Source organism: Mauremys mutica, chromosome 2 (assembly GCF_020497125.1).
Source record: "Mauremys mutica isolate MM-2020 ecotype Southern chromosome 2, ASM2049712v1, whole genome shotgun sequence".
NCBI lineage: Eukaryota > Metazoa > Chordata > Testudines > Geoemydidae > Mauremys > Mauremys mutica.
The window spans coordinates 28807668-28821109 of record NC_059073.1 but is presented as its reverse complement, the minus strand read 5'-3'; the positions used below and the strand labels follow the sequence as shown (position 1 = coordinate 28821109).

The 13442-nt window shown below is 43.5% G+C and overlaps 1 protein-coding gene across 1 annotated transcript in view; it reads left to right on the top strand.

The window, feature by feature from the left end:
* The window catches only part of SLC30A8 (solute carrier family 30 member 8), a 38873-nt gene extending 25777 nt beyond the window's left edge, over positions 1-13096 (top strand). Inside the window, exons 3-8 of the mRNA XM_045006829.1 lie at positions 980-1126; positions 2935-3088; positions 3280-3469; positions 3896-4001; positions 11535-11669; positions 12066-13096. Of these exons, the coding sequence (XP_044862764.1) occupies positions 980-1126; positions 2935-3088; positions 3280-3469; positions 3896-4001; positions 11535-11669; positions 12066-12211 (878 nt within the window). The 3' untranslated portion in view covers positions 12212-13096. The remainder of the gene's footprint in view (positions 1-979; positions 1127-2934; positions 3089-3279; positions 3470-3895; positions 4002-11534; positions 11670-12065) is intronic.
* Positions 13097-13442: the final 346 nt, after the last annotated feature.

Below are 13442 nucleotides of genomic sequence, written 5' to 3'. Positions count from 1 at the left end.
CCCCCTTCTGCATCCCAACCCCTTGCCCCAAGCTCCCTCCTGCACCCTGCAGCCCTCCTCTGCCCCAACCCCTTGCTCTGAGTGTCTTCCTGCATACCACACCCCTCCCACACCCCGTATTCCCTCCCGCACCCCAACCCCCTGCCCCAGCCCAGGTTCATGGTCCTGCATACAATTTCCCCACCCAGATGTGTTTGCCCACCCTTGCTCTACATTATGCCAGAGAACCACTCATCCTGGGTCAGGAAACAAACAAAGCCGTCTTTACCCATTTTTGAGTCATGAGTGTTGCTAAGTTTGATCGGGGCCATATTGTGTTGACAAAAACGTCAGTGATTTGTGAGGAGATATTAGGGGCATAATGGGATTGTAATTCAGGATGTTTAAGACTGCAGTTGTTCTCCCACTTTAAAATAGAAATTAAACCACATTTCTAATGAGTTACAACATGTTGAAGATTTACCAGCCACTGTATGCTTCAGTAAAACTAAGGGTACGTCCATACTACCCGCCGGGTCGGCGGGTAGCAATCGACTTCTCGGAGTTCGATATATCGCGTCTCATCTAGACGCGATATATCGAACTCCGAACGCGCTCCCGTCGACTCTGGAACTCCACCACTGTGAACGGCGGTGGCGGAGTCGACGGGGGAGCCGCGGACTTCGATCCCGCGCCGTGAGGACGGGTAAGTAGTTCGAACTAAGGTAGTTCGACTTCAGCTACGCTATTCGCGTAGCTGAAGTTGCGTACCTTAGTTCGACCCCCCCCCCCCACTAGTGTAGACCAGGCCTAAGATGCAACTTTTTTCAGGACTAGGAATATTTGAATGCATGAATGGGATAAAAACTTCTTCTAGTCTGTAAAGAGTTTAAAGTTATGCCATACATTATCATTGTAAATGAAGTTTTCCTTAGTTTTATTATAACGAATAAGGTCTTGGATACATGTCCTATTATATGCATGTATTTGTTTTACACAGGTGGACAAATTTCAGGAAGTCTTGCTGTGATAACTGATGCAGCACACATCTTGGTTGACTTGACAAGTTTCCTAATTAGCCTTTGCTCACTGTGGTTATCATCTAAACCTTCCACTAAAAGGTTAACTTTTGGATGGCACAGAGCAGGTACCAAATGTACTGTCATATGACCATGTGAAATAGAAAAGGTAATTCGTCATAGCATGTACATGGGAAAGTATTCTGAGATCAGGCACAGGTCTGCGGGTTTGTGAGACTAATCTATTAATGTTCTCAAAGCTCCCAGGATACATCAGAAACTGGAAAACAGCAAGTCATGGAACCTCAAAGAAGAAAAGAATATAGTACTGGAGAATGTTACAGCCAAAGTTATTAGACCAGTGGTTCTCAACCTATTTACCATTGTGGGCCGCGTATGCAGCTCTCTATGTGTTATGTGGGCTGCATCCATGCAATATATACACCAACCTGCCTGCTGTAGCTGCCCAGTTAGGCACATGTCCATCGACACGTGTTCCCGGACAGTCAGGGGTAGGGGTGATCCCAACCATTGAGCCATGGGGAACCATAGCTGGGAAGCCACCCACAGGACAAATTTCCACCCCACTCCAGTTCTCCCCCCAGAGATGGGCCCAGGGCCGCCCAGAGGGGGGGGCCAAGAGGGGCAATTTGCCCCAGGCCCCGAGCCCCACAGGGCCCCCCTGAGAGTTTTTCGGGGCTCCTGGAGCGGGGTCCCTCACTCGCTCCAGGGGGCCCGGAAAACTCTTGCGGGGCCGGGCGCAGGAGCTTCTTCGCTCCCGCTCTTCGCCGGCGGGGGGGGGTCCTTCCGCCCCAGAGCGGAACGACCCCCCGCCGGCGAATTACCGCCGAAGACGGAGCGGGACCCGCCGCCGAAGTTCAGCTCGGTCTTCGGCGGTAATTCGGCGGCGGGGGGCCCTTCCGTTCCGGGACCCGCCGCCGAAGTGCCCCGAAGACCCGCGGCGGGGGCCCCCCCCGCCGCCGAATTACCGCCAAAGCGGGACCCGCCACCGAAGTGCAGCCCGGTCTTCGGCGGTAATTCTGTGGCGGGGGGACCCCCGCCGCGGGTCTTCGGGCACTTCGGCGGCGGGTCCCGGAACGGAAGGGCCCCCCGCCGCCGAAGACCCCGGGACCCCGGAATCCTCTGGGCAGCCCTGGATGGGCCTTACAGGGCAGCCTCCTGTTTTGGCTGAGAGCTCAAGGTCTGGACATGGCCAGCAGGGGTCTGGACATAGTCACAGAGCACAAGCCAATGAACAGGCAGGCAGGAGCTGTCAGCCGCAGGCAGTTCCGGGCACGCTGCAGCCTGGAGCATGCTTATCCTCCCCAAAGGCGATACGTAGCTGTAGCTAGTGGGGGGACACATGCCCCCCCATTTCTCTGGACACCTCTGGCATGGATGCCCACAAGTAAGGAGCTGGCACTCAGTCATCCCCATTTCTCCCCCCTGCCCTATCCCATCCGTCTTCCTTCCCCACTGCCTCGCCCTGACCCCACATGGGCACTCACCATTGTACAGAAACAGGACTTGCATTCATGTACAGTCTACTAAAGGTTTGTGCAATTGTGTGCTCCATTTGGATATCTGCAGACATCTTGAGGCTTCAATTCATTTCAGTTTCACATGGTGTTTTCTGGGGCAATTGGGCACAAATCCCAAGGTGTATGTCACCTTCCTGTTTTGTGAACCAGCAGACACTCTGTAAGCCCATGGGAACATGTATGAATCCATCATTCCCAAACCATCCCCGTAAATCTGCAACAAGTGTCAACCCCGGGGAAACCAGATTTATTTGATCCCAACATGATTTGAATATTAGGATCTGCAAACACATAAGAACTGCTTTCTAATGGGGAAAGAGTTAGTGCTAATCCATTAGCCAATTCCTTGCATTTTATTTAAAATGCCCTTAAAATTCAATTGTTTTAACCCCTAGAAATTCTGGGTGCTTTGATGTCGATGCTAATCATTTGGGTGGTGACTGGCGTGTTGACATATTTGGCGACCATGAGACTGCTGCAACCAAATTATGAGATTGAAGCTACAGTGATGCTCATTACTTCTGGTTGTGCAGTGATAGCCAATGTCATGTGAGTTGTCTTTTTTTGTATATAAAATACTTAATCATTTTGAGATTTCCTGGAGTGGACAATATCTACATATATTACACATACGCTTGCTATTGCTTACCTTTTGCATTAAGGAGTGTGAGACTGAAGTGTTTGTTGTTCTCTTAGACAGGATGATCTCACTGATATTTGCAGCATTGTATCTCTTTCAGATTAAGTCTGACTCTGCACCAAACTGGGCCTGGACATAGTCACAGAGCACAAGCCAATGAACATATATCAGCTCTTCAACAGAAGCCAGCTTTGGCCAATGCCAGTGTGAGGGCAGCTTTTGTACATGCCATTGGAGATCTATTTCAGAGCATTAGTGTGCTAATTAGTGCACTTATAATATTCTTTAAGGTCAGTTTTACTGGGTTTACTCACCTTCATAGCAATTAATGATGCAGTTATTTTCATAACACCGTCATTAGATGCTATGTACATATTTTCTCTGTCTTAATGATATATATTGTAATTTAGTCAAGGACAGTTATGTTCATTTCTGGGAATAAAATGGCTGTTGAGAGCACAACAATTTTTATCTTGGGGTTTAAGCCAGAAGGAATCTATTGTTATGTGTCTTTCTCTCCTTTATCGTTAGAATAATGCAATCAGAAAATTGTCTGTTAACCCGGCTGTACTGGGACTCTACTGGTCGAGACTATCAGCAATGGTTACTGTGTTAGATAAATGGATTATATTGGTTTTTGATTAACTCGTTAAAAATGTCAGCCAGAAACTGAAAGTGATGGAGTTAATCAAGTGATGTGCTTTATATTTTTTTAGCCAGAATACAAAATAGCTGATCCAGTCTGCACATTTGTGTTCTCTATCTTTGTGCTGGCAACAACCATCACCATTTTAAGGGACATTTTGCTTGTTTTGATGGAAGGTAAGAACTTCTCTATGTACAGTCGTTATTTCTGGAATCAATATTATTCTATTCTCTCTGTCTCTCTATAGAATACTTACCAACACTGGCCAGGGGTTTAAAAATGGGTGCCTCAAGTTAGAGTCTTAAATCCATATTTAGTCCCCTAAATACCTCCCCTGATCTTCAGAAGTGTTGGACAGAGAATGTCTCCCATTGATTTCAGCCGGGTGCCTAAATACACATTTAGGAGACTAACTTTAGGCACTTATTACTTAAAAAAATCTTCACCACTCTTCATGGAAGAAATACATTTTTTCTACATGTGCATTATGTAGAAAACTCAAAAATGTTAATTGTTGAAATTGTATGCCTGACTTTTTGAAAATCAATCTCTAAATTACAATCTTGCAGGAAGTTACTACAGTTGTGTGCAGAAATTGGGTATACACATGTTCAGAATAGCCATTTACACATGACCTGGCCATCTGGGTGCTCAAACAGCCAATCAGTACATGCATTCATGGCAATTGTGCAAGCAGATTAGAAGTGCAAATGGACAGCTGACTTTTTTGAAAAAAATCTGACCCTTAGCGTATTAGATGTTGTACAAGAAAATCTGAATTGAACTCAAAGTATTTTAAAATAAACTCTTAGAGCACTTCAGATGGATACTAGATGGTATATTATACTACAGCAAAGGAAAAAGCATGTCTGTGAAAATACCTAGAAAATAATTTGCCAAATTCTGCTCATGTGACCCTCTCCAATTTCAATTTCTCAGATATTTACATTCAATTCTGCAGTGGGAGTTATGTGAACATATTGGAGAACATAGTTTGGCCCCTAGCTTTCAGGACTAGACTACATTGATGCTAGTATAATTCTCTTAGGGTAACATATATAATCAGATGTGGGCTACCATCAGCAGCTGCAGTCAGAAACGTAGAAATGCTTTAACACTTTCTGATCTTGCATAACCCCTCTAGCGTGCTTCTAGTCCTTTTGAGATCCAAAATCCCTTGCACTCTGCCTCCTTAAAGCATACCATCATAGCTGGACCTTGCCCTTTATTAACACACTGCATAATACCCACAGCAGGCTAAATAACAAACAGTAGCTTGTCCAAACATAGCAGTGCACTGATGTAATTTTCAGTATTTTCATAATTTGAAGCATATGCTAATCATAATTCTAATTAGAACTATTTTAGATGATATAATGACAGAGTTATGTATATTCCAATTTTCCATTGAATCTTCTCCAAGAATCTGTGTGTTGCTGTTTTGTTAGTGAAACCATGATGAATTTCTACAACTCTCTCTGTTTTTCACATGCATGCCATTGTCTCCCATAACCCCATGGCATTTGTGAATTCTTTGTTTTGTGCATTGTGTATTTCCATTATGAATCATGAGCCACAAATAAATCATAAAAATTGTGCTGCAGGTTTGACATTTTATCAAGCAGCAGAGCTATAAAACACTGCTAAGGTTTTGGTTACATTGATCCGAAAGAGCAAACCCAGGCAGCTTTCAAAGTCAGGTTAGAGTTCAAGGTAAAATGGACAGTTCTAAGCACCTTTTCATTAAGGTAGTGAGACTGCCTAGATGTGTCAGCTGTGGGCCTGATATTTGATTTGCCAAGGCTGAAAGTCAGAGTAGCAGTCACAGATACAAGTTTTTGCTTTCTTGGGGCTAAGCGATATGACGCAGCTATTGCGTCAACTACAGAAGACATAGGCCTTAAAGGGATGAGGAACTGTTGTGATGTAGATTTTTGGATTGCTATGCTTTAACCAACCTGACTCGCTGCATACCTTATGGCTTCATATGTCTTTATTGTCTCTTCCTTTTTGTATACGTTTTTGTTTCAGTAAAGAAATTTATCAGTATAGTCATACTATAAAGCTTTCCCAGAGGTTGCCTCTGTGTTCACCTGTCATGGGGTAGAAATCTAGAGTGAGAGTCACAAAAATGTAGACATGGCAATTGCAAAGCCTAAATTTTAGGCTCCTAGAAAATCAGTGGGTTTCACAAAGCCTGAGTTCAGTGCCTAGGTTCCCTATATAATGAATGGAAGGAGATAGGTGTCTAAGAATGGAATTCACAGAAGCCACCACGCTAGGCAGCTCCCTGCCTAAACTAGCCAACGGGAGATGCCAAAGCAAGAGTATGTCTTAATCCCCACTCTCTCAGTGAATTTGTTGCCTAAATCCAGGCTGGAGGAAGGTGCCTCCCTCTGGGATACTTAGCTGCAAACCTTCTCTTGGGGTTAGGCACCCATGCCATTTTTTGCAAAATAAAATTTTGCAAGGGGAAAGAAAAAAGACCTCCCTCACACCTGTTAGCCCAGGGGTTAAGGTGAATAAATAATGAAAGAATCAATGCAGAGAGTGGACAAGACACTGACTCTGTAGCCTGGTGGTTAGGATATTTGCACGGAAGCAGGGCCAGCTCCAGGCACCAGTGCAGCAAGCAGGTGCTTGGGATGGCCAACGGAAAGGGGCAGCACATCCGGCTCTTTGGCGGCAATTCAGCGGCAGGTCCCTCAGTCCCTCTCAGAGGGAAGGACCTGCCACCGAAGAATGAAGTGGCAGCGGTAGAACTGCCACCGAAGTGCCGCTGATCGCTTTTTTTTCCCCCCACTGCTTGGGGCAGCAAAAACACTGGAGCCGGCCCTGCATGGGAGACCCATTATTCAGTTCCCCCTGCCCCAATGGCTTTTTAAAATTATCAACCCACAGTGGAACAGCTTCTACAGCAGTGGGTGAGGGAAGCCCACATCAGAATATCCCACAGCCCAGCAGTTAGTGCACTCACCTGAGAAATGGCAAAGCCCTGTTCAAATCCCATCTCCCTCTCAGGCAAAGGGTCTCCCACATCCCAGGTGAGTACCCCAACCACTGTACTAAAGGTTATGTTATGAAGGGGGAGCTCCTCCATTTTGTGTGAGCTCACCTAGAGAGGCATGATATGGCAGGCGAGCTCTGAACACACATACCAGATTGGTCCCCACAGGTAAGTTAGGTAGAGCAACACCTATCTTTCTCTGGTTCTTGCAACACTCTAAGTCTTAGGCGTCCGAACACCTAGAGTGAGGCTGCAGTGCACATGCACACAGGCAGAAACATAGGCACCTAAGGAAATGATACTGCGAAAACATAGGTGCCAACTGAGTTTAGGTGCCTACAGGGTTCAGCAGCAACTGAGTGGGGCCAGATTTGGGGATTTAGGTTCCTAAAGTGTCATATGTGTCTATCCAGAATACTGTACCTGGCAGGTCATCTCTCTTATATTAGGTAATGAAAGTGGAGGACGCCTGGTCTGTTGGTTATCACAAAGGCCTGGGAGTTAGAACTTTGGGTTTCATTTCTGGCTCTGCTGCGCTCTCAGTAATGTGACATTAGGCAAGTCTTAACCTCTGTTTAACCCATTCCATCTCATGTATTTCTGCTAGGAACTTTGGGCTAAATTCTTTGGAGGTTAATTCCACTCAAGTCAGTGGGTTCCATTGGGAATAAATTTGGCCCATTGTTCTTACTCACATCCTGATCAACACAATACATATGTGCCAGCCGATGGACTGCTTTTCCCCAGACCATTTAGACTGACGATACTGCATACTGTTCTGAGTTACTCTTTGACTATATTAGGTGAACCCCAGAGGATAATAGTTCCTTTGGGTCTGCTCAGCCTGGTGGGCTGAAGGGGAGCCAGGAGGCTGGAAGCCCCAGGATTGTCACCTGAGCTGGTGCTCCCAGGGCTTCTGGGTTCTTGGCTCCCCATCAGCCTGCCAGGTGGGCTGCCGAGGAACTGGGTTGACCAGCTGGCAGATAGGGTTTCATCAGATCACTGCCTGCGTTCCATTGGACCTTCATTGAAATTGAACAGTTTCTGTGAAATGTTACTATTCCGACGAACCTGCATTCTCCCCACAGGAAACGATTCCTTCAGAGAGTTTGTGGTTAGTTCTCATGAAGACCCTTCCTCTCAGCACCATACTGTGCTGAGTCTATGCTCCCTACAGCATATTATTCTTGTGATAAACTGACAGAACAAAACACAAGACACTGAAGTTCTTGTGTAAGCACAAATAACTGGCATCAGAGCTATTGTAAGAAAGGCACAACTGAGTTGAATTGACCATATCATTATTATACATGATGACATGGCTTTTATAAAGGGAATTCTTTGAGGCTGTCAACAAGCATGTGGACAAGGGTGGTATAATTGATACAGTGTACTTGGACTTTCAGAAAGCCTTTGACACCAAAGGCTCTTAAGCAAAGCAGGCAGTCCTGGAGAAAGAGGGAAGGTCCTGTCATGGACCAGTAACTGTTCAAAAGATAGGAAACAGAGTAGGAATAAATTGTCAGTTTTCTCAATGGAAAGCAGTAAAAAAATTACTCAAGAGAGTTAAGTCCAAATCCAATAGTGAAGAGTTACAAAAGGATCTCACAAAACTGGGTGACTGGGCAACAAAATAACAGATGAAATGCAGTGTTAAGTGCAAAGTAATGCACATTGGAAAAATAATCCCAACTTTACATACAAAATGGTGGATTGTTTTCTGACAATGGAGCCTACAAACTTGCCTGAATTGTGAGCTCAACTGTAAAAAGTATGTAAATGTTCCAAAGTATTAAAATAAACTATAATAACAAATGTTGATGGGGGGAAAGACCAAGTTGTTAGGATTCAAGGTCTGTGTTGAAATTATGCTTGTTAAACAAGAGAGGTGGGACTGGAAGTTAATGAGCCAAAATTTGTTATATCAGATCTTAGGCCTAATTGGTGGACAAAATAATGAGCGAATGGGCTAGTCCACCTATCACTCCCTTTTTGAGCCCTTATGAGAAAGGGATTTCTGTGTGGAAAATTGAAAAGAACAACAACAAAAATCAAACACTCAGAAAGAACAGATAACTACTGGAGTGAGCGTCACCATCATGGCTGCCACCATCACTGTTTCCTGGGATACTGGGCCTTCATCCAGTGAGGTGTCCTGACCAGAATGGAACGGAGACAGATGACATTGCCACCCCTACTGGCTCCAGCTGAATCCCAAACACCACCTGAGATGACAGTTTTTACCATCTTTGATACCATCTAAGACAGCATTTCTCAAACTGGGGTCTGCAGACCCCTGGGGGTTCATGAGGGTATTCCAGAGGTCCACAGGCCCCACTGATCAATTCCTCCCCCCCCCCTTCCACAATGCCTCCTGCACACTGCGGAATAGCTGTTCCCCGGCATGCAGGAGGTGCTGGGAGGCAAGGGGAGGAGTGGGGACAGGGCATGCTTGGGGAAGGGGGTGGAAGGAGATGGGGAAGAGGATGGGCAGGGGTGGGAAGAGGTGGGATCGGGGTGGGGCCTTGGGGGAAGGGGTGGAGTGGGGGCATGGCCTGGGGCTGAGCAGGGTGGCTTGGAGATCCACAAAAACATTTTAAATAAAAATTGAGGTCCTCGGCTTGCTAAAGTTTGAGAACCGCTGATCTAAGAGACTGTCAAACAAGGGGGCTTTTCCTTCTAGGACTTGATTTTAACAAGAAACAGCCGCAGTGCCATCTCCAGCCCATCTCAACTAACTTTTTCTCTTTTCCCCAAAGGGACAGTTATTACTGTCTTTGATACCATCCAAGCGACGGTCAAACAACAGCAGTTTTTCTTTTTGAAAACTCTCTCCAGCTAAAGGGAAAGAGAACAAGGGAAGTTCTTAAAATAAAAGTCTTATTTAAAGCATCTGAAATGTAAAATATTAACTCTTTTTTCTTCTTTTCTGTATTTTTAATAAAATTGATTTTTAATGGTGTGTTTGCCATAGTGCTAAGTACGCGGAGGCCTCTGTAAACCAAGCCCCAGATTTTGTTTAACACTGTTTAATGTTGGACAGTGGCTGCCTTATGCTAACACCTGGAGCTCATATATTCCATCTAAATTAATACAACAGTTCTAAATTAGCTGTTACCACTCAAGAAAGGTCTTGGAGTCATCATGGATAGTTCTCTGAAAACATCTGTTCAATGTGCAGTGGCAGTTTTAGCAATATTAGGAACCATTAGTAAAGGGATAGATAATAAAACAGAAAATATCATAATGCCACTCTATAAATCCATGGTACACCCACACCTTGAATACTGCATGTAGTTCTGGTCACTCCAGCTCAAAAAAGATAAATTAGAATTGGAAAAGATACATAGAAGGGCAACAAAAATTATTAGGGGGATGGAGCAGCTTCCATATGAAGAGGGATTAAAAAGATTGTGACTGTTCCATTTATAAAAAGAAACAACTAAGGCAGGGAGGGATATGATAGAGGTCCATAAAATCATGAATGGTGTGGAGAAAGTGAATAGGAAGTGTTATTTACCATTCATATAATATAAGAACCAGGGATCACTCAATGAAATTAATAGACAGCGGGTTTAAAACAAATATAAGGAGGTATTTGTTCATACAACATACAATCAACCTGTGGAACTCATTTCTGGAGGATGTTGTGAAGCCCAAAAGTATAACTGGGTTTCAAAAACAATTAGATAAATTCAGTTCAATAAAGTCCATCAATGGCTATTAGCCAAGATTGTTAGAGATGCAACCCCATGTTCTGGGTGTCCCTAAACCTCTGACTGCCAGAAATAAGGACTGGAGGACAGGGGATGGATCACTCAATAACTCAGCTGTTCTGTTCATTCCCTCTGAAGCATCTGGCATTGGCCACTGTCAGATGACAGGATACTGGGCTATATGAACCATTGGTCTGACATAGTCTTATGACATTGTACCTAAAATAATTCTTTGAAGTTTACAGAGCAGGTTAGACACAACAGAGATAGAGGATCAAGCGGAGAATCATATAAACCCTAATTCAGAACCCTGGAACCAAAAAGACTTGGCTCTGGGGAAGTTTGGATTCTGGTTTGGACTCTGAGGTTCAGACCCATATCTAATTCCAATAGAATTGTCCTCACTCCTGCACTCCCACCCAAAGGCAAGCTTTGACCTTCATATTAGACAAGAAGAGTGGTCTAGTGAAGAGGGTACTTTAGTGGGATTTAGGAAATTTGGGTTCAAGTCTAATCTCAGATTTCCTGTGTGACCTTGGGCATGTCACTTAATCTGTTCTGTATCTTCCTATCTGTAAAATGGGGATAATACTTCCATACCTCACAGGGTTATTGAAGATAAAAAGCCACCAATGCTTGTGAGGTGCTCAGATACTATGATATAAATACTCCTGAAGATGTCAAAGCAGATTAATGGAATATTAATAAACAGCATACTCCCATAAATAAAAGCAGACTTTCATAAGCCTAACTTTAAAATCTATTTGCATTTACTTGCTCCATTGAGTTACACCCTAGTGAATTACTGTGTAACTAGGGCCAGAATTTAACTTCACAGTAAACAGAAAAATAGAGCTTTACTCTATGGCACATGTTTTTATAAGAAAACCCAAACCTAATTCAGTAAAGATTCAGGGGTCTCTCCAGGTGTCCTTTAATTGAATATAGTTCTTATTTAATCAAAAGGCATATTTCCTCCTCTACAGGAACACCCAAAGGATTTAATTATGATGCAGTGAGAGAGAGAATTCTAGCAGTCAACAAAGTGGAGTCTATCCACAACCTTCATCTCTGGTCTCTAACAATGAATCAAGTTATTCTATCTGCTCATGTTGTCACAGGTCAGTAAATTTCTGTAAACAGAAAAATAATAATTCATCTGAAGCCTAGTAAAGTCAATTTCTCCTAACTGGGATACAACTGCTTGTCTGTATCTGGTGCTTATTAAAACAAATGTATTTTTGTTAAAAAAAAACAAATAAAAGCAACAACTTCCCCCCAATATTTTTGTAGAACATTGTTGTTAAAAATATTGAAAATTTTTCATCAGCTACAACAACATAGGGTACAAGCTTGCTGAGCAAGACTGAACAGATAGTTGCAATATAGTTATTAAACTGTAACTTGGAAACAGAAGTAAATCACTCCAAATGTTTGCAAATAGTTTCAATAGTCACTCATGTTTCTTAGAAGTATTACATTTCTGCAGTGTGATAATTTTTGTTCACCATCTACAGAAGACACAGTGGACAATCACCAGATCCTGAAAGAAGTTACTCAAGTTCTCTTTGACACTTACGCCTTCCACTCCGTCACCATTCAGATTGAACCACAAGCAAATCAGAAGCCCGACTGTGTCTTCTGTCAAGATCCAAAGGATTGAAGCAGCCAGTGCACCTTGTTGACCTATTATTACACATTTAACAGGTCAAAGGGCACAGTGTGCTGGTTGCACATACTCAGCTAGGCAACAAACCATAATTAATTGAACTGACAAGTTCTGTCACAGAGTGCAGTGTGCACTTTCACCATTGTTCATTGGTGCCATTTACCATGAAGAGACGGAGCATTAGGGACATTTGTCAACTGGATTATATGAGTCAATGGTTACATTCAATTACGAGAACATGTATCTACATTTTTCTCGACGAGAGACAACTGGCTGGAGTTAAAGTAATGTTTAAGAGTATCTCTTTGTATTCACGGATAACAAAAAAAATAATCAGCCTTCAAATTATCCACAGACTAATTACCCCTAAATGACTGATTGAAATCTGACTAATGTCCTAGCAAAACTCACCACCACTGCTCAGGATAAAGGAGAGACAGCAAGTGAACATGAAGAATACTGATAAAAAAGGAGATCAGTGCATAATGGATATCCTGTGTGTTGTATTCGAAGAAAAGTAAGAGATCTAGCATATTATGTAATAGTCACAAGATGATTCATTCTGTACATATTTGGTGAATTTTTCTATACGCCAGTTATCCAACAGCAACTAAAGTATTTTTCTGTGGCATTAGGAGAGTATCCTCCATAGCAGTTGTATAGAAATAGTGAGTAATCCATCAAGGGGCAGGGTTTGCGCCACCATGCATAACCAATCTGTGGAACTCATTGCCACAAGGTATCATTGAGGTCATGAAAAAGATAGATTGGAATGTTTATATGGATAAGAAGAGCATCCGTTGTTTCACAGATTAAGGCCAGAAGGGACTGTTAGAATCACCTAGTCTGACCTCCTGCATAACACGTGCCGTATTATTTCACCCAGAGATTTCTACAGCAAACCCATGACTTCTAACTGACCTTTATCGTGTATTTTAGAAAGACATTGAATCTCAATTTAAAGTTATGTTTGGGCCCATAAAATATAGCTTCAGTGTTTAACCCAACTGAGTATATGCAGCATGCCCTAGTGGTCTCAGGTAGTTCTTCAGCACCTGTCCTCAGTTTCCATTCTCTGCTGACTCCGCAGTACATGACCAATGCTTGAGTTATTTAATAGCACTCCGTTTGAGGGCTACTTTATGAGCATACAATAATTTAAAATGTCTCTTTCCTCTCAGTCTCTCGCTGGGGGGGGGGGCACAGCTTCTTCCTTGCTGAGGTC